At 51.9% G+C, this 17,256-nt stretch overlaps 9 protein-coding genes across 9 annotated transcripts; 3 read left to right on the top strand and 6 right to left on the bottom strand.

Annotated features, from left to right (window-relative positions):
* Nucleotides 1-103: 103 nt before the first annotated feature.
* On the bottom strand, nucleotides 104-1,277 carry trm8 (tRNA (guanine46-N7)-methyltransferase; the record flags this gene model as incomplete). Its single annotated transcript, XM_056884742.1, has 2 exons — nucleotides 104-1,010; nucleotides 1,111-1,277. 2 exons carry the CDS (start codon nucleotides 1,275-1,277, stop codon nucleotides 104-106), a joined length of 1,074 nt encoding a protein of 357 aa, XP_056743020.1.
* Nucleotides 1,278-1,533: 256 nt separating this feature from the next.
* N7443_004685 (ESCRT-II subunit protein VPS25) lies at nucleotides 1,534-2,165 on the top strand (the record flags this gene model as incomplete). Its single annotated transcript, XM_056884741.1, has 2 exons — nucleotides 1,534-1,996; nucleotides 2,053-2,165. 2 exons carry the CDS (start codon nucleotides 1,534-1,536, stop codon nucleotides 2,163-2,165), a joined length of 576 nt encoding a protein of 191 aa, XP_056743019.1.
* Nucleotides 2,166-2,276: 111 nt separating this feature from the next.
* On the bottom strand, nucleotides 2,277-5,044 carry N7443_004684 (uncharacterized protein; the record flags this gene model as incomplete). Its single annotated transcript, XM_056884740.1, has 4 exons — nucleotides 2,277-2,936; nucleotides 2,986-4,402; nucleotides 4,451-4,887; nucleotides 4,955-5,044. 4 exons carry the CDS (start codon nucleotides 5,042-5,044, stop codon nucleotides 2,277-2,279), a joined length of 2,604 nt encoding a protein of 867 aa, XP_056743018.1.
* Nucleotides 5,045-5,589: 545 nt separating this feature from the next.
* On the top strand, nucleotides 5,590-7,097 carry N7443_004683 (putative toxin biosynthesis protein; the record flags this gene model as incomplete). Its single annotated transcript, XM_056884739.1, has 4 exons — nucleotides 5,590-5,781; nucleotides 5,867-6,005; nucleotides 6,059-6,167; nucleotides 6,218-7,097. 4 exons carry the CDS (start codon nucleotides 5,590-5,592, stop codon nucleotides 7,095-7,097), a joined length of 1,320 nt encoding a protein of 439 aa, XP_056743017.1.
* A 568-nt stretch (nucleotides 7,098-7,665) lies between these two features.
* N7443_004682 (ceramidase) lies at nucleotides 7,666-8,818 on the bottom strand (the record flags this gene model as incomplete). The annotated part of the gene is made up of 4 exons (XM_056884738.1): nucleotides 7,666-7,849; nucleotides 7,914-8,430; nucleotides 8,496-8,682; nucleotides 8,732-8,818. The coding sequence occupies 4 exons, from the start codon at nucleotides 8,816-8,818 to the stop codon at nucleotides 7,666-7,668; spliced, it is 975 nt and encodes a 324-aa protein (XP_056743016.1).
* A 611-nt stretch (nucleotides 8,819-9,429) lies between these two features.
* N7443_004681 (putative mitochondrial carrier protein) lies at nucleotides 9,430-10,465 on the top strand (the record flags this gene model as incomplete). Its single annotated transcript, XM_056884737.1, has 2 exons — nucleotides 9,430-9,481; nucleotides 9,534-10,465. 2 exons carry the CDS (start codon nucleotides 9,430-9,432, stop codon nucleotides 10,463-10,465), a joined length of 984 nt encoding a protein of 327 aa, XP_056743015.1.
* A 456-nt stretch (nucleotides 10,466-10,921) lies between these two features.
* N7443_004680 (uncharacterized protein) lies at nucleotides 10,922-12,552 on the bottom strand (the record flags this gene model as incomplete). Its single annotated transcript, XM_056884736.1, has 3 exons — nucleotides 10,922-11,131; nucleotides 11,199-11,264; nucleotides 11,317-12,552. 3 exons carry the CDS (start codon nucleotides 12,550-12,552, stop codon nucleotides 10,922-10,924), a joined length of 1,512 nt encoding a protein of 503 aa, XP_056743014.1.
* Nucleotides 12,553-15,349: 2,797 nt separating this feature from the next.
* Nucleotides 15,350-15,574, bottom strand: N7443_004679 (uncharacterized protein; the record flags this gene model as incomplete). The annotated part of the gene is made up of 1 exon (XM_056884735.1): nucleotides 15,350-15,574. One exon carries the CDS (start codon nucleotides 15,572-15,574, stop codon nucleotides 15,350-15,352), a length of 225 nt encoding a protein of 74 aa, XP_056743013.1.
* A 769-nt stretch (nucleotides 15,575-16,343) lies between these two features.
* Nucleotides 16,344-16,863, bottom strand: N7443_004678 (putative prefoldin subunit 1; the record flags this gene model as incomplete). Its single annotated transcript, XM_056884734.1, has 3 exons — nucleotides 16,344-16,512; nucleotides 16,583-16,749; nucleotides 16,834-16,863. 3 exons carry the CDS (start codon nucleotides 16,861-16,863, stop codon nucleotides 16,344-16,346), a joined length of 366 nt encoding a protein of 121 aa, XP_056743012.1.
* Nucleotides 16,864-17,256: the final 393 nt, after the last annotated feature.

Here is a 17,256-nt window from a genome sequence, read left to right as displayed (position 1 = left end):
GGTTGTTTAGCATTCGTGGTATTTTCAATGCATGTTAGAAATTTCGGAGAAGCGCCTACACACCGGGGATTGTGATAGAAAGTATAGAATCAGCGTAGAACGCTCAAACCCACGCGGGGTCAGGCTTGCGTCTGAACACCGCGACGTACTTGTTACCACCGTTACGGGTAACTTTCTTGGACTCCTCAGTCTCGAACTTCATCACTTGCACACAAGGATCAGCTTCCAATTCCTCATCCGAGACCCGTTCCCAGAGATCCTTGATCCCTCCAACCTTCCGCTCAGCTTCCCCGTCCTCATCAGTCCCGTATTGGAAATGCCGCAATACCCAGTAGTGATATTCTTCCACGTCGGTAATGGTATACAACAAACCGCCAGGTCGCAAGACGTAAGCGTATTCGGCATTGAGAGACTCGGAAACAATACGCGCCTTATGCTTGCGCGCCTTGAAATGGGGATCGGGGAAACAGATAAAGATCTTAGAGAGCTGGTGGTGGCCGAAGAAATTGGTGAGGAACTTCATGGTGTTGCTTCGAATTCCAGCAACGTTCTCGTAGTTGCCAGGGATGATGGAGGTCATTGTACCGGCATCTTCGGCCTGTTGAGCTCCACCATTTGTTTCCTCGGCGGCCTTGTTCACTTCGGCGGTAGCGGCCTCTGGGTTTTGGGATGCGGCGGCGGCCTTCAGTCTGTGCTGCTGTGCGCGTAGGGCCTGGATTCGGGAGGTGACGTATTCAAGTACCGATATGCGGATTTCCATTCCTGGAATGATGTAAGTATATGTCTCATGGCTACCTAGGTCTTGAACTGAGTAGTACTTACCGACCATCAGGGTCTCGGGTAACAATGGTGCCAGCCCAATGAGCAACCCTCCGAATCCACATCCAATGTCGACAACCTCGACATCTTTCGTCAACTTGCGCGCACCGGCGAGATTTGTCTTAGAGGGATCGGCGTCCACAAAGGCTGGGTAATGTGAGGACCAATCCATGTGCGCTGGGCTAAGAGGGCTATTCAAGGCAAGCCTATTAGCTCAGGTCTCTTGATATAGCTCCAATTCGTCTGTAGAGCTGAGAACCGGCATTTTTAGCACCGAAGAGAAGCACGTACTATTCAAGTTGGTGGTCGGAGAAGGGATTCGCATGCGCGCGCTGGCGGAAGAATTTCTTCTGAGGCAGCTTGACCTCGGCGTCGCCATGACCGGAGGCCTGTTGCGCGGCCAGCTCACGGCGGTATTCTTCGCGCCGTTGGCGCTTGACCGGCGGAGGGGTAGTCATGTTGGATTGACTTGGTGAGTTGCAAGTTACCAGGTGAAGTTTGAAGTTGAAGTTGAAGTTGAAGTCGAGAATAATTTGCAACCCCACCTCCGATTGGCTCCGCCCGAGCTCTCTGCTTATCGTCATCTCAACTTCAACGTCAACTTCTAACGTCAACTTCAACTTCAACTTCATTTTCAACTGCGACCCCCACTTCTCCTTTTCTCCTTCTCTTGTTTAATTTCCACTCATAGACATAGCCCCTCGCATCCCCAACATGACAACAGCAACATCAACCGCATTCGCATTCCCCGCAACCTACAACTTCCCACCCTTCTTCACCCCGCAACCAAATACCAACACCCGCCACTCCCAGCTCCAAAAATGGTCCTCCCTAATCCAAGCATGGTGTCGTCACCACCGCCAATACCGACTCTCTTTAATCGAAGCCATTGACACGCCGCTCTTCCACAACGCCCAGCTGCGCAAACGACTAGACCTGCGCGAGGCTCGCGCTGTGATTGACTGGATGGCCAAGAGTGAGAGTGAAGGCGGCGATGGGCGCGCGGAGTGGATCGAGGGGTCCGGGAACCAGGCCCCTAAGTCTACGGCGTGGATCTGGTGGAGGAGGCCTGAGGAGTGGGCGGATACGATTGCGGATTGGGTTGAGGGGACGGGGCAGCGGGGGGTTATTTTGACGGTTTATGAATTGGTGCAGGGGGATGGGACTGTTTCGCAAGGTCTGTGTACTTTGAGATCCTTGATCTGGTCTGAAGTTATGCTAACAATGGTTTAGAATTCCATGGAATGGATAACGATGCCATGCTCAAGGCATTGAATGTCTTGGTTAAGCGCGGCAAGGCGCAGGTCTTCGGTGCCGAAGGCCAGGAAGGTGTCAAATTCTTCTAGATAATGTGCAGTGCTGGATGGAATCATGGCTATTCGTGATAAAACGCTCAGTCTCTAACTTGTACATGCCCAATGGCTAAACCTGGGAAATTATCGAGACGATCGCATCGCCTACTCGTCTTCGTTGCCGACCATCTCCTCCGACAGCTCATATTCGTCGGCGGTGCGCAGTTCCTGTGACATGGCCATGTCGAGTAACCAGTCCACTCGCACGATCTTTGGGTTTCGTTTGACGTCGCCTGCTAATTGACGGAATCGGGGCCAGAGGCGCGCATGCTTGGATTCCGCGCTGCTCAGAAGAAAGACTTCGTGGCGACCGGGCTCAACATCGTCCACTTCGCTATCTTCGTCATCACTCTCCTCTCGTCGGGAGTTGTTGGCCAGTGCAAGACGCCCACGGAAGAGCAGACATTCTCCGCCATTGGCTTCGACAATCGATTTAAAGGCATCGAATCCACCACGGATGTCTTCGACACAGTAAATGCGGAAGCCGTGCAGAAGCTTGTTCTTATTCTTCTTTGCCCGGTCCGAAGCCTTGGCGAGGGAGAATTTGTACTTCGTTTCGGCTCCTTTATCCACCAGTGGGAAGTCAGCTGGGTCGAGAAGCTCGTCTGTCTTGAGACACTGGTCGACAAAATCGGTGCTAACAATAATCGGTCCATACGCCAGAGCGTTGACGAATTTGGTGGTACGCAGAATTGTTGGCGCAGCGAGATGAGTGCATCGATGGGCATCCTGGACCACCATGATACCAAGGTCTCGAAGGGCTCGCTTTGAAATCGTTAGCATAGGTCTTGCATATTGCATAGCGTTTACATACCTTATCAGCATCTTCTTTCTTCTCATTCCCTTTTCCAACCCACTTTTGGTAGCCGGTCATCATCAAGTGCATCGAAATAGGTGGCCGAGACTTCTTCTGCCGCTTAGGCTCCGCAGCTTGTTCGTTGTCACTCTCGGCATCGTCGGCTTCAACTGAGCGGCGCTTTTTGGGGTTCTCGGTCACGGCCACGGACACGGACACGGACACTCGATCCTCGTCAGATTTGCGTCGCCCACCATAGATAACACCACCGACCCGCTTCCTTTCTTTTTCGTACAGAGCGAGGTCCGGAGCATACCCATGGAGCTTGGCGGTAGCCACCTCCTTGGACTTGCGGCTGCTGCCCGTCGAGGGCGTCTCGTTCTCCTTATCGTCGGGAATCAGCCGAGACCGTGCGGGAGTTTGGGGTTTTTTGTTATCTAAAGGTCGACGAGAGGTTTTCCCATGTGCTTGCGGTGTCCCCACAGTAGTCTCAGGAACATTGCTTTCCTCCTTGAGTCGCTTATCGGCGGGAGGCTTCACTTCCGCCGTATTCTGGTCTTTGTCTTTCATGGCGGGCCGCGGACTCGAGCGCTCAGTATCATCAACAGAATAGAAGATCTTTTCAAGCACTTTGGGGTCGAGCATTTTCTGGCCTGCAATGTCACCCAAGTTGGTCCGCGGGGGAAAGTGGTTGTAGCGTGGCGCTGAGACGGGTTGCAGCTTCCATGCGGCGTAGCTGTCTTCCAACCATAAATGGTTGACAACCTGGAGACCCCATTCCCTCGCAGCGGCACACTTCTCACTGTTCCCATGAGCCGTAATTAGATGGGTGTTCTCCTGCTTCAACGTCTTCGTACATTGGGCACCCGCCGCCTCGATCAGGTTCTCGAGGTAGATTCTGGCTTCACCAACATAGTTGGAAAGACTGATCTTCATACCTTGGAAATCAGGAATCGGGGTACGTGACACTGGATAGAACAAAAGACGACTCAGAGGCCTTGTGTACTCGTTAAAAGTCATCAGATGGAAAAGCCAGGCCAGGTTTCCGACAATCTTGTCCAACCGTGAAGCCGTCCGATACACAAAACCGTCTCGGAATCGACAAACAAGCCAATTTGCGTCGTTGATATCTCCTGTCACGCTGGCACCACCTTGCTTGAGCACCGCCTCGATGGACTCGAGAAGCCGCGAGCCGATTCCCAGATCTGGAGACAGCATGATGCATTTCCCTTCAAAGACGCTAGGTCTATTCTCATTTCGCGATGCGCCGTTCAAAGTCGGTATGACAGATGGGTCGGCGGTCGAGGCACCCACCAGGCCTTTATTTTCATTCGACTTGATTGGGTCATCGGGGCCGGCGCGCAAGATCTCGGGATCTGGAAGTATGTATGGTCGTTCATTGATGCGTTGGCCGAGTTTCAGGCAGTCGTCAAACCTATGTCGCGTCAACACGAGTCATCGGGGAACCTGAGGTAGGACTTACCAATGAGGAAGCACAATTTTCACGCGCATTTTCTTTGCTTGCACCAGACGTGCCTTGTCCGAGTCCACTGTCAAGTCTACCAGGTGAGTGACTGTACCGGTCATTCGAGAGCTATACAGGCCACCCTTGGCCAACACTCCCCCGATAATCGCATCCTTGTCACCCTCGGGGATATCACCACAGGTGACAACCACATCGTTCAAGAAGAGGCGCGGATCCGGACTATGCTGGCGAGGATTGGCAATCTTGCGCTTGGCCAGGGAGACGTGTACCCATGACGGCTTGACGACCGGGATGAAAGCCTTGCAGGCGAGGTCGTACGAGAGGAAATTGATGGTATTTGACACGATATGCGTGCATTCGATCGTATCATTTTTATCGGGACCGGCTTCGTGGATAGAGGGTTCGCCGCCATATTCTTCAATCACAGCCGCGAGCTGATTCGAGTCTGTTAGTCGCGAATCGCAAGTTGCGGGTTGCGCGTTCTGTCGGAGTAGTACGTACCTGCTCAGCGGTTTCGAGAGGGAGGTCATTGGAGCAGACGATGCAAACGCGGCACTGCTCGAAGAGCTTGTGGTCCTCGTCTAGCGCCATGGCGTTGTGCGATGTCAAGACAAGTCTGTGGGGAACAACTTTGCGACGCGTTACGCGTAAGAGCCTCAACGCCCGGTCACGTGATTGGGAGAGGATATACAAATCACTTTAACTGTCTCGGCTTTGTTCTCAAACCGAAAGTGAAAGCAAGAAATGATCTCTTAGTAGTAGTTATATCAAATCCTTCCATTTTTGCAGATTTCATACTTGCTTGAGTGGATCTTTCTATGGTGACCAGATCTATTCGCATCTCTTCCTAGGTAGAGGTTACAAGGTCTAAGGTATTTGGTAGAAGAGTACCTTCTTATTCTCGAGCATCGGCATGACACCAACATCGACCTGCCGGAAGACAAGAACCCTACAAGATAGAAGGTGAAAGGTGGTAGATGAGAGTATACAGCAGGAAGGAACAGTGGGACCGGCAGTTGGGCGGCTGTGCAATGCCACTCGGCGTCAAAAGGGCCTCGGCTCGTCTCCACCGCGGTCTCCATCCTTTATTACTCCCCGCGGAGACGGAATGTCTTCCCCATACTCCATCACTAACCATGTCGTCGCCATTTCGCATCGTCAATCATGTCGTGGAATCCCAGCATATCCGCGAATACCCTGGGGCCACGGCGAATGAGCAGGAAGAGCCCTTGAAACTGGCAGTGAAACAATACATTCCGCTCAACAACCCCAATCCCCAACCCGGCGATGTGACGATTCTCGCTGCACACGCCAATGGGTTCCCTAAAGTATGTTCTCCGGAGTTGAAATATTCACGTTCGATCGCATACAAGCTGTTCTTACCTTGTCATTCATGTCTAATCTCTGGAACAGGAACTATACGAGCCTCTTTGGGAGGAAATCCACGCTCGGTCCCAAGAAGCCGGATTCCGCATTCGAAGCATCTGGATGGCCGACGTAGCCTGGCAAGGAGAAAGCAGCGTGATCAATGAAGATTCCCTAGGAAACGACCGTAGGTAAACCTGAATCCATCCGCCACCAAGCAGTATACTAACAACCAACCAGCAAGCTGGTTCGACCACCCGCGCGACCTGCTTCATCTCCTCAACGTTAAACGGGCTGAAATGCCCCGACCAATCATCGGTATCGGACACAGCATGGGAGGCGCGCATCTGTCAGTACCCGATTGCAACCACATTTCTCAACCCCGCTAATAGCCTGTAGTACACAATTAAGCTTGATGCACCCCCGCCTGTTGCATACCCTAGTGCTACTCGATCCAGTCATTCAGCGTCAAACCACTCAGCTGGATGGATTCAGTCTGCGCGAGAACAAACGCATCATTGCAAAGACAACCCAGCTCTCCACCCACCGCCGGGACATCTGGCCCTCACGCAAGGCTGCCGCGGAGGGATTCAAACGTAGTCCGTTCTATCAGGCCTGGGACCCTCGCGTCTTAGATCGCTGGGTGGAATACGGCCTGCGCGATCTTCCAACACCCATTCACTCGCTCGGCGGAAAGCCCATCGATGCGAAGAACCCGCCTGTCACCTTGCGGACCACACTGCACCAGGAGGTCTTCACCTTCTCACGACCAAACTATAACCATGTCCCTGGAAGCGGTAAGCCTGTTAATCGGGTGACCCATCCAGATCTCGATGAAAACCACCGAGATTCTTACCCGTTCTACAGACCGGAGCCGGCGCGTATCTTCGCGCAGCTGCCGCACCTCCGTCCTAGTGTGCTTTACATCTTTGCGGGCAAGTCAGATATGTGTATGCCTGATATGCGGGCTGACAAGCTTTCCAATACGGGTACGGGTCTCGGCGGTAGTGGTGGTGTTGCCGCTGGTCGAGTGCGTGATGTTTTCCTTGAGGACTTTGGGCATTTGCTTGCGCAGGAGGCTGTGAACGAGTGTGCTGATGCAGCGGTTTGCTGGCTGGCACCGGAATTGAGACGTTGGAAAGACGAGGAAGAGAGCTTCCGGTCCATGTGGAACAAAAAGACTAAGCTTGAGAAGCAGACTGTCGATGCGGAATGGTTGAAGAATGTCCCTGCACCGGCTCGTCGACCTAAGAAGGCGGACCCCGGGTCGAAGCTGTGAGCTAAGTCGGCGCTCTTTGTAAATACATCAGCACTTTTGGAAGTAGCCCGGCAGTTTATCTCGACTGCCTGCATCCCCGGCTAGAGCCGTGGCCCCTATTACAAATATAAGATGAGAATCTATACCCAAGGGTATCTGAATGTCCTTTTTTTCATATCGTAATAAAAACAAATGGGTAACTCATGCGTCGTCCAAAGCCACCAAAAGGGATATCAGCAACACCACATATCTATAGCAACAACCTTGCGCCACGATTTCCCTCTCACCAGTGGAGTGGTCTGAGTGTGCACCAGGCACGAGGTATCTCTATAGTCAGCTAAGATTTTCCGTCACCGGGACGAAGCATATCAATGGTAGCGAAGCGGGGGACTCTATCAGCCCCTCAACCAGATCAAAAAGCCAAAAAGAGAGAACGAGAAATAGACATATGATTGAGTGTCTATTCCGTATGGACTACCAGGACAGTCACAATCTGGGCAAGTCGTAGTCGCCAATCACGAAAACACTGATCCCAGCCGGTCCTGGACCACAGGTGACACAAAGGCCTGCATCTTCCTGCCTGGTTGTATTAGGTGGACTTCTTGTCTCGGGCCACCCCATTTTCGGTCAATGGGGTAGTACGGATCACCTCGGGGATATGCCAGAAGTGCGCCCAGCGCAGGTGGTACTCATCCTGGCGATTGTTCAGGCAGTGACGAAGCCAGATGCCCCATACAATGTACAGGTATGCACCGATGCCGGTCATGATGTGCCTGGAAAGTATCAAGGTTAGCCGGGTGTTCCCGAGAATAAGCGAGGGAACAAGGATAAACATACCACCAACCGTGTCCTTCGAGGAAGATACCCCATGGCAAGCCGACGGTTCGGCGCAAATGGCGGATCTGAGAACAGAACTGGTTATCGAGGTTCCAAATCAGGAAACCGCCGAGGAACATGCTCAGTCCGTAGGTGACCATGAACCACATAGTCTTGAGGGTCTTTGTGTCGCGCACATTCTCAAAGTGTTGGCGCTCTTTGGTAGGTACAATTTCACCCTTTCGCTGACGTTCGAGTCGGTCCTCTTCGCGAGATTTGCGCCACCTGGGCCGCAGAGTCGTCTCCATGGTATGCATGCTGCGTATGACCACCACGAAGGTCAGGACTGCGTATGCATTCTGGTGGAACACGGGGTCTTGGAGGTAATGGTAATAAAGCGTGATGAAGACCGAGAGACTGGTGAGAGAAATTGCCAGGACTAGACGGACGCTTGTTGGGCGCTGGTAGGAGAACGAGGCATAGCACATCAGGCAGGTGGTATAAATCATAGAAAGCTCATCGATCAGCTGCATGGGATCTGTACATCACCATGGTGCAGTTAGTATATACGCACGACCATAGATAACGGGTCGAATCACTTGCATTTCAGGGTGGAGTGGAACAGGAAGCTGCCGGTGCCGACAAGCAAGTACCCCAAGAGGGCAACCAGGAAGATCTGGTCATGTCCATTCCGGCGACAGCTGATTATACCCTTGATACCCAGCCACATAAACATGAGATTCGTCAGGGTGTTGACGATCTCGGCGGCGTAGGCAGTCGCATAGTAATCCTGAAAGCTGTCAGAGCCAAGCGCAAGGCATCAACAATAAACAACATACCTCTTCGCACCAGTTGAGGGTAGAAGTAACGGGGTTCCAGAATCCTGCCTTAGCAGGCGGATACGGGATGAAGGGAAGAGACCACATTTCGTGGATTGAGGATGTTGTGAAGAGGAAAAGAAACAGCAGCAAGTGACGTCGATTACACACGCCGCGATTGGCTTCCAGTGATTGGTTCTCGTACAGGCCTCCGCGAGATGCCGGTGTCAGTGAGACGTTTTCGGGTTTATTGTTGCTTTGACTGTGCCTTTTACTTTGACTATAAGCTAGAATGCTGGATTCTGATGTGCTACCCTGTTAGGTGACTGGTCTGTCTAGTGAATGCGGCTGTACTTTTCCGACATCTTATCGCCGAGGCTTACAAGCGCGCGGAACCCGATGACTTCACCACCCTGTTCCTGTCTATCACCTCAATATCACAACAGCACAACCGCACATCAAAACACACCTTGGACGCTTTCTCCTTTTGAAAACGTCATTCTGGGGAATGCAGAACACATCATTCCTTCAGCAATTGTGACCGGTTCTGTGCGGCAGTTGTCTCAATTTTGTGCCTGCATGCGGTGAACCGCGAAAAACTTCCATTCCGACGCCAACCGCGATTTCCAAGAGAGTTCGATCTGGTATCGAACCTCCCATCACACCGCGAACTTCCTGGGTAGCCACAATCCCTGGTTGACCCTGCGGAGTCCAGTGCCATGTCCAACAGCGGCACAATCGCGGTGCCGGCGAAGACTGGCACCTCCACATGTATGCATGGCATCTACAAAGCACTGCGATCCTAGCTAATAAACCTCCGAAGCATCCAAAACAATCTTCCATTTCTCCGCCGGCCTCTGTTCTGGCCTGACATCCTCCATCCTCCTCCAGCCCGCCGATCTCCTCAAGACTCGCGTCCAACAATCCCAACAATCTCTCCTCCCAACCCTCAAAGCAATCCTCTCCTCCCCACATCCAATACGCGGACTATGGCGCGGTACACTCCCCTCCGCATTGCGCACCGGTTTCGGGTCAGCCCTCTACTTCACCAGTCTCAATTCCCTACGCCAAACACTCGCTCAAGCCAATGCCCCCATCATCCTCGCCGGATCACCAACGCATAAATCCTCGTCCGCCCTCCCCAAACTCTCCAACTCAGCCAACCTAGCCACAGGAGCCGTCGCCCGCGTCGCCGCCGGCTTCGTGATGATGCCCGTCACGGTAATTAAAGTGCGCTACGAATCCGACCTCTACGCCTACCGCAGCCTCATCGGCGCAGGCCGCGACATTGTCCGCACCGAAGGCATGCGCGGCCTCTTCGCAGGTTTCGGCGCCACAGCCGCCCGAGATGCCCCCTACGCCGGCCTCTACGTCCTCTTCTACGAGCAGCTGAAACGCCGATTAGCCATAATGACCAGCAAGGGCACCAGCAGCGACGGGACCCCTCTAGCCGGTGTTTCATCCTCGACCATCAACTTCGGCTCGGGTGCCTTAGCAGCCGGCCTAGCTACGGCCCTGACCAATCCATTCGACGCGGTGAAAACCCGTCTGCAGCTCATGCCAGCCAAGTATGGAAATATGGTCAGAGCTACGCGCTTGATGATCCACGAGGACGGCATGCGCAGTCTCTTTGGCGGCCTCGGTCTACGTATCGCTCGCAAAGCACTCAGCTCAGCGCTGGCATGGACAGTCTACGAAGAGTTGATCTTGCAGGCCGAGAAGCGATGGGCGGCACAGACCGAGATTGGTCTATAGATTCACCGCCGATTTTACTTCATGTATTAATAGCTTATAATCTCCGACGTCAGCGGGCGTATGCATCTGCATACGCCCGAGCCTTGCATCCGGCCCGGTTGCCACATTTAAGTTGTAGAGTTGATCCCTCGACCATCTACGGTCCGCAAATTATAGGGAAGCATACATTTTATGAACGATTAGCCAAGGCATAGAAAACAAACGTATGATGCGATTGACATGAACATGAAACACCAAACTCGAAACTTCTGAAAAAAAAAAACAAAACAAAGAAAAGCAGGTCATCAACTCGTATCTCGTTACTGTCCCGCCCTTCAGTGACAAAGCTTCGAAATCTCAACGATGAAACAATAAAGCGCAATTTCAAACCAGAAACAATCCGGGTCTTGTAGCAGAATATAGGCACCAACCGAGTATAGAAGAGAAAGGAAAGATTGTTCACGATCTGAGACCTGCTCATGCGAACATGCGCAACCGGCGGCTTGGGCTCTTCTTGCGCACCAGGTACATCTTGTCCTTGTTACGGTCGTTGACCCTGAGTTCGGTGGTTGAGCTGGAGGTTTGCGCGATGACTTTGCCTTCGCGTAGGCGGCGTGAGTGCGCAAAGAGTTCTTCTTGGAAGTCTTCGGTGACCCAGCGCTTGATGATGATGTAGTTGGTATCGCGCTAGAGAAAGAAAGTTAGCATGTAAATTCCGGGATAGAGGATGGGGATAGGTGATGGGAAGACTCACCTCATCCCAGTCCCAGGGCAGGCTGTAGGCCATCAAAGTCTCGGGGAGAAGGTGCTTGCGGTGGACCTGGATATAACATTAGTGAGAGTCAATTGAGTTATACGGAGAGAAGACATACCTTGATCCATGTGGTCTTCTTGGTCTCCTCGAACTCGATCTTGTCTTCCTTCTTTTCCTCCTTCTTCGCTTCCTTTTTCTTCTTCAAGATCTCCTCGATCTCTTCCTCGGAGTATCCGAACTCAATACGCAGTCTCTCGCGGAACTCCTTATCCTTCCTCTCAGCTTCCTCCTTCTTCTGCTGAGCCATACGCTCTTGCTCGAGCTTCCACTCCGCGACAGCAGCAGCCTTCAAAGCCAACTGCTTTTTTCTCTCCTCGGCAGCCTCGGCAGCCTTGCGAGCCTCCTCCGCAAGAATCTCCTTCTTAAGCTTCTCTCGCTCCTCCTCTTCCTCCTTCGCCTTCTGAAGCTCCTTCAACTTCTGCTCCTCAAGCTCAAGCCTAAGTCTCTCACGCTCCTTATTCTCCTCCTGCTGCCGCTCAATCTCCTTCAACTTCTCTGCCCGCAGCTTGGCCTTCAAGTCCTCCCGATTAGCAGCATCCTTCTCCGCCTCCTCAAACTTCTGAAGCCGCCAACGGTGCTCCGCCTGTCGGCGCTCCTCCTCAGCCCGGTTCTTGCGCTCGAACCGCTGCAAGCGGTGCAGGCGTTCACTAATCTCATCCTCATACCACTCCTCCTCGTCACGCAGCAGGCGAGACTCACGGGCCGGGGGCGGGGGCGGAGGCGCAGGTGCAGCAACAATTTCGCGAGGCGGCTTGGTCTTCTCACGAGTCTTCTCAAGCTCTCGCTCCAGCCGCTCGATCTCCTGCTGATGCTTCCAGATTTCCATATCCTGATGCATATCACTCTTCTCCAGCATACGCTGGCTCATAAGGAGTTCATAATCGCGTTGCTGTTGGAGGGGTGATGCTTCACGGGAGACGCCGCTGGCCGCACGCCGCCGTGCCGAGCGCGGGACTTCCTCATCAGATTCATCGTACACCCTCTGCTGTACCCGTCGAGGCTTGTTGGTGTTGGCGTTGCTTGTACGGGTCGCCTGCTCGTTCACGATCATCACCGCCGGGGTGCTGCTGTGCTCGCGCGGTCGGCGGCCGCCTGTCGAGGCTGATCGGTACACTCGTGTGGATTGCTGCACTGGAGCCAAGTAGGTCTCTCTTGCAACCTCCGGATGGCGGTGGCGGGAGACGGAGCGGCGGTGGAAGGCAGTGCGGCCGTTGCGGCCGCGGATGGACATGTCAGTCTCGGAGAAGTCGGACTCCTCCGACTCTCCCTCGAAGTAGATCTCCGGGCGAGGCATTTTCGGGGAAGGCTATCGATAGTTGGGGATTATGGGTGTTCCAAATAGATGGCGGTAACGTCGTTGGCCCTGAGTGACGACGGGGGGACTGAGCACCAGAAATCAGGTGAAGGAGGGGGGAAAAGGGGACGAAAAGGGAAGAGAAAATCAAAAAAGGAAGAAAAGAAGAAAATCCGCCCACACGCTTAGTGTGCGTGCCCAAGAGAGTCTCGCCCTAAAGACCAATACGAGTTGCTTATCGGATCAGCGTTCGGCGGCGGGGGAGGGGTAGTGAGGTTAGAAAGCGGAATGGGCAAGACACGCGGGTCCTCGATCTATTTATTGCAGGTCAGAGTTGACAGGGCTGGACGCGGGGCCTTAGGCTCGGAGGGACTTGGGCCTAGTCAATGAAGAAGGCAGTTCAGCCTCAGGGATCATCGGCCATGCGGTCGACTCGAATGTTCGCTGCATCTCATACTTCTCCTTGCCTCTGCACTGCACTAGACTCGTTACTCGGCTCCGAATTCTAGAACTATACATTTAGGCCTTTCATCTTTCATCTTTCCTCTTTAAACCTTGAATCTTGAATCTCCCAATCTTCCAATCTTCCCAGCCTCTGTCTAGAGGTACATTTCCAAGGTTTCGGGCATATCATCATCGTCTCCAGCCACCTTACAAGGCCCGGGGCTCCACACTTGGGTCAAACCCCTCTTCCTTTTTCCTTCACTCGAGACTTCACCACTTTAACCTGGCCCTAAAATATCTCCGCGCTAGTCTATTCGATTTCCATTTCGCGCCAACGTACCACATACCTTAGTCCTGACGCCTCGACATCCGAGCGGTCAGCGCCTCCTGAAACGTGAATCTAACCCTGATGCTAAAACACACTGGGCGCTATTCTGTCCTTTCTTTGTCGCCCAGTGCACGGTTCAGCTCCGGACTGCGGAAATTAGGGGTTGACCTCCTCATACTCCTGCCCAAGTATGAACATTTGAAACGAACGTCGGGCACCGAGAATAGAACCCTGGGACACGGTCGGGTGTTCCCGCGCCTGACCCAAGGCACGCGTGACTATGGCGCATGTATAGCCTCACATGTGGCTCGTCTTTGGTCACTTTCTGGCAATGGCATTTATTACCTAGGGCACATATGTTAGAATATCGAAGTCGGCGACTCACTTAACATCCGGAATCACAATACTGTTGCTATCATGCATTTTTCCCGGTATTGGCGGGTGAACCGGCGCGTTTGGAATTTCTCGCAGCTAGAATTAGGCACAACAGCAATAGCCTGGTATTGGAGGACGGATGAGTCTGCGTCATCCGATCCCTACTTAGGATTGATGGCGTAAAACATCAAAGACAACGGAGAGCTCAGAGTCCTATAATCTCTCTTTCTTCGCGGCTTGTAGTCTCGCGTCGAATGTCCATCGTAGCCATGTCTAGGCTTCTGACGTCTTACCTGGGCTGTGACAAAGTCGATCCAACACGCACGCAAAGCGACATCTCTGGGCTGAGTTGATCCCAATTTTGCTTTTGAAGTATACTTGGCCATGATAAGCATGCAAACCCTGCACGGCTTGTGTCAGATCACCTGCAGCGATAATCTCGACCCGCCACTCACTGCACTATTGCGACGGCCATCAAGTCCGATTCAAGCCACCGGAAAAGAACCCAAAATCTTGTATTGTATTCTAGACCCCCCGGATAAACAACCTAGACCTACTTAGGCCTTTGCGTCTCGAATTCAAATTCTAGAAATATCCAGAACGTAGAAATACCCCTCCACGAATGTCACCAGTGTTCAAAGCCCTCCCACGGCAGGGATAGACCCTATCTGTCAGGTCGCACACACACGTCATCGATCTCGAGCTCCGTCATGCAGACTCCCCAGCAGAGTACACCGATGACGACAACGGCGTGGATCTCCACGCCCTCCCGTTTTGTGGAAGAGCTGGGCCTATGACATATTGCGGGTTGAATAGATTAAACGGGAGGCACTAGTGCTCTGAGGATCCACTATGTTAATTTATGTAAAGCACATCATTCGTTGAAGGGCGTGTTAGGGTTCTTGGCGGGATTTAGGGCTGTTTATCTGCTCCAGTGGGATAAGATAGCCGGTCTGCAACTCTGAAGGGACTCATCTGAGGATAGTGGTAGTGGTGTTGACTGGTACTTGGGTGAACCGTACAAGCTCAATCTCATTGCCTGCAGACCCGCCATTCTTCAACTACTAGCTCATCATTCTAGGTCAAGTGGACACAGAGCTCCAGCGTACCTTGTCATGTTACATTGCTATGGTCTTATTCATAATCGGCATCTGAACGAGTTTGAATATAGCCTTTTGTAAGAGACGAGCATGCTTTTGGCCGAAGCCGTGATGTCTGGAAATTATCACATTGCTGTATCTATCGTCGTCATTAGCCGGGGACTTCTTGGTACCAGATTGGATTGCTGCAGTAGTATCCCGGGCCCCTCTCTTTACAGATTACGATGAATGTTTAGTATTCCAATTGTTCGAATTCGTCAGTGAGCATATGATAGATTTGCAAGAGATCAACTTAACAGAACTACCTGCTCCATCGAATCAAATCTAGAAAACGAAGATGTCAGTAAATCCCTGTATCGAGAGTGTCTAGCACCAAACCTAGTAAATCAAATCAACGGGTTAAAAGCCTCATTCTCAAAAGTCGGATCATCCCACCCTACAAAGCCTGATTCACCGCAGTCATTCTAGGCACTTTAAAAAGGTCGTCCCGATTAAACGGAAGTCCCTTGCTTTCCTCCAGATCCTGGAATCCAACGGTCAACCATATTGTCTACTTTAATTCTCTCGTCTTCCGCAACATTAAAGGGGCTCCGTAGCTGATAGATAGAACAGGAGCAACAGTCGCCTTGGTTTCCGAAACGGAGGAGACCCAGTACCCTCTGTAGATTAGATCTTTGGCGGTTTTGAGGAGTTCCATATCGGTTGTGGCGGAAGCGCTGTAGTCGCATGTGATGTGGATCCAGATGAAGGATGTAATTAGGTTCTGCTGGCCCATTTTGATTGATTTTGGTACGTTACTACTTTAGGGATTGGGAGGTTTGTAGATTTAGATATGTGGTTACCTGTATATCTTGTTGAGCTTCTGCGTGTCTGTGAGGACGAGGAGTAGTCCGTCAGGTATTTTGAGGGTTTACGTAGCTCTGGAGGATCTATATGATTGAGGCACTATCTTATTCAGTTTCGAGTAATTTGTTCGAGTGTTTTTGTTGACATCATTTGAGAAATCTTCTTTATGGCTTTGTTTACGTACACTACTATTTCTACTAGGCCAGAGGTCTCGTCTCAGGGCTAAGGAAATTCATTAGGCTTGAGTTTGATTCCGCAAGGCTTTCATGAATAAGGTATCAAACTAGCACACCATGTCTTACACCATGCTTGTCTACCTTTCCTTTCAAGATTCCACGGTTTCTCCCCTCGAACACATTGTAATAGCCACAAGATATCTTACGCAAAGTCCTTACGGACCAAGATCGGTTGAATGATCTGAACAGTATGTTTTCTTCATCATGCAAGTTCTCTCACAAGAACTTCTGGGTATCTAAGTCGCCGGAACAGAACCTTCTGCTCCCATTTATGGGGACAGATAGCTGGATAGAATCAGATGATCTTTCCCTCGCTTCATCTCCACACATCAAGATATGTGCTTTTTGCTTCCATCCCTCGTACTGGAGCCCATAACACAAACATGGCTGTTACCACGGATAGACGCTCCAGACGCTGTCTTATATTTCTTCACGCCGATAATTCCTCAAACATCACACCTCTCACGCACGACCACCGGACTTCAAAATCTGCTCCAAGTTCTCCCGGCTGTTCTTGTGCGTAGTCTCGTGGTAGTGCAGCTTCTTTTCCAGATTGGTGATCTCAGTAGCGGCCTCGGAGCTCTCACGGGTAAGGCGCTTGTTGACTGCGTCGATAGGGACATTGACGAACCTAAATCAGTGATTAGCACGAATCCTTGCTCATAGACGTCCATCGCAAGAAAGAAGCCATAGAGACTCACATTTTACCGACACCCTCATACACCGGCGTCGCAGAAGGCAGGTCCGAGAGCTCCTTCGATGTCAGTTGAAGCATGCGGATATCACGCTGCTTAGCAGTCATCTGGGCCTTGGTGATTCCGATCTGTTGCTGGGATGCCATTGCGCGGGTTTCGATTTCTTGCAGAAGCTAGGAAGCCGTTAGATATTGGTTCTGGATGAATGGCGACGCGGATCTAGGAGTGAGGTTTATTCAAATGCGCGGAATAGTTACCTTCTGCAGGGCTTCGTTGGGGATCGACATTTTGGGGGAAGGTGTTGCAGAGAGCTTCGGTGGAGGGGTAGATGAGGGGTATGGCGGGGATGATGGAATCGCGTTTTAGTGAGCGAGTCTTCTCTCGGTCTCTATTCAAGTAATAGAAACTGGCTGGTAAGAGGCCGCTATCGTAAGTAATGTTTGAAGGAAGCAATGGCGATGGAGTCGAGTCGGAGTGCTTTGGCGGGTCCGCATTGGGGCGGTGGGTGGAGCGGTGAGGATTTGACACGAGATTAGGGCAAGCGTGTGGGGTGTATAGTATACCAGGAAGGATATTTCTTCGACCTTGTTACTTCGACCTTGTTACTTCGACCTTGTTACTCCATGGCTTTTTGATATGAAGATATTGAAATCGAAATTGAAATTGAAGCTCATAGTTTG

Source organism: Penicillium atrosanguineum (assembly GCF_028827265.1).
Source record: "Penicillium atrosanguineum strain IBT 20685 chromosome Unknown utg000003l_segment0_segment0, whole genome shotgun sequence".
In the NCBI taxonomy this organism is placed as follows: Eukaryota; Fungi; Ascomycota; class Eurotiomycetes; order Eurotiales; family Aspergillaceae; genus Penicillium; species Penicillium atrosanguineum.
This window is presented reverse-complemented; position numbering and strand designations above follow the sequence as displayed.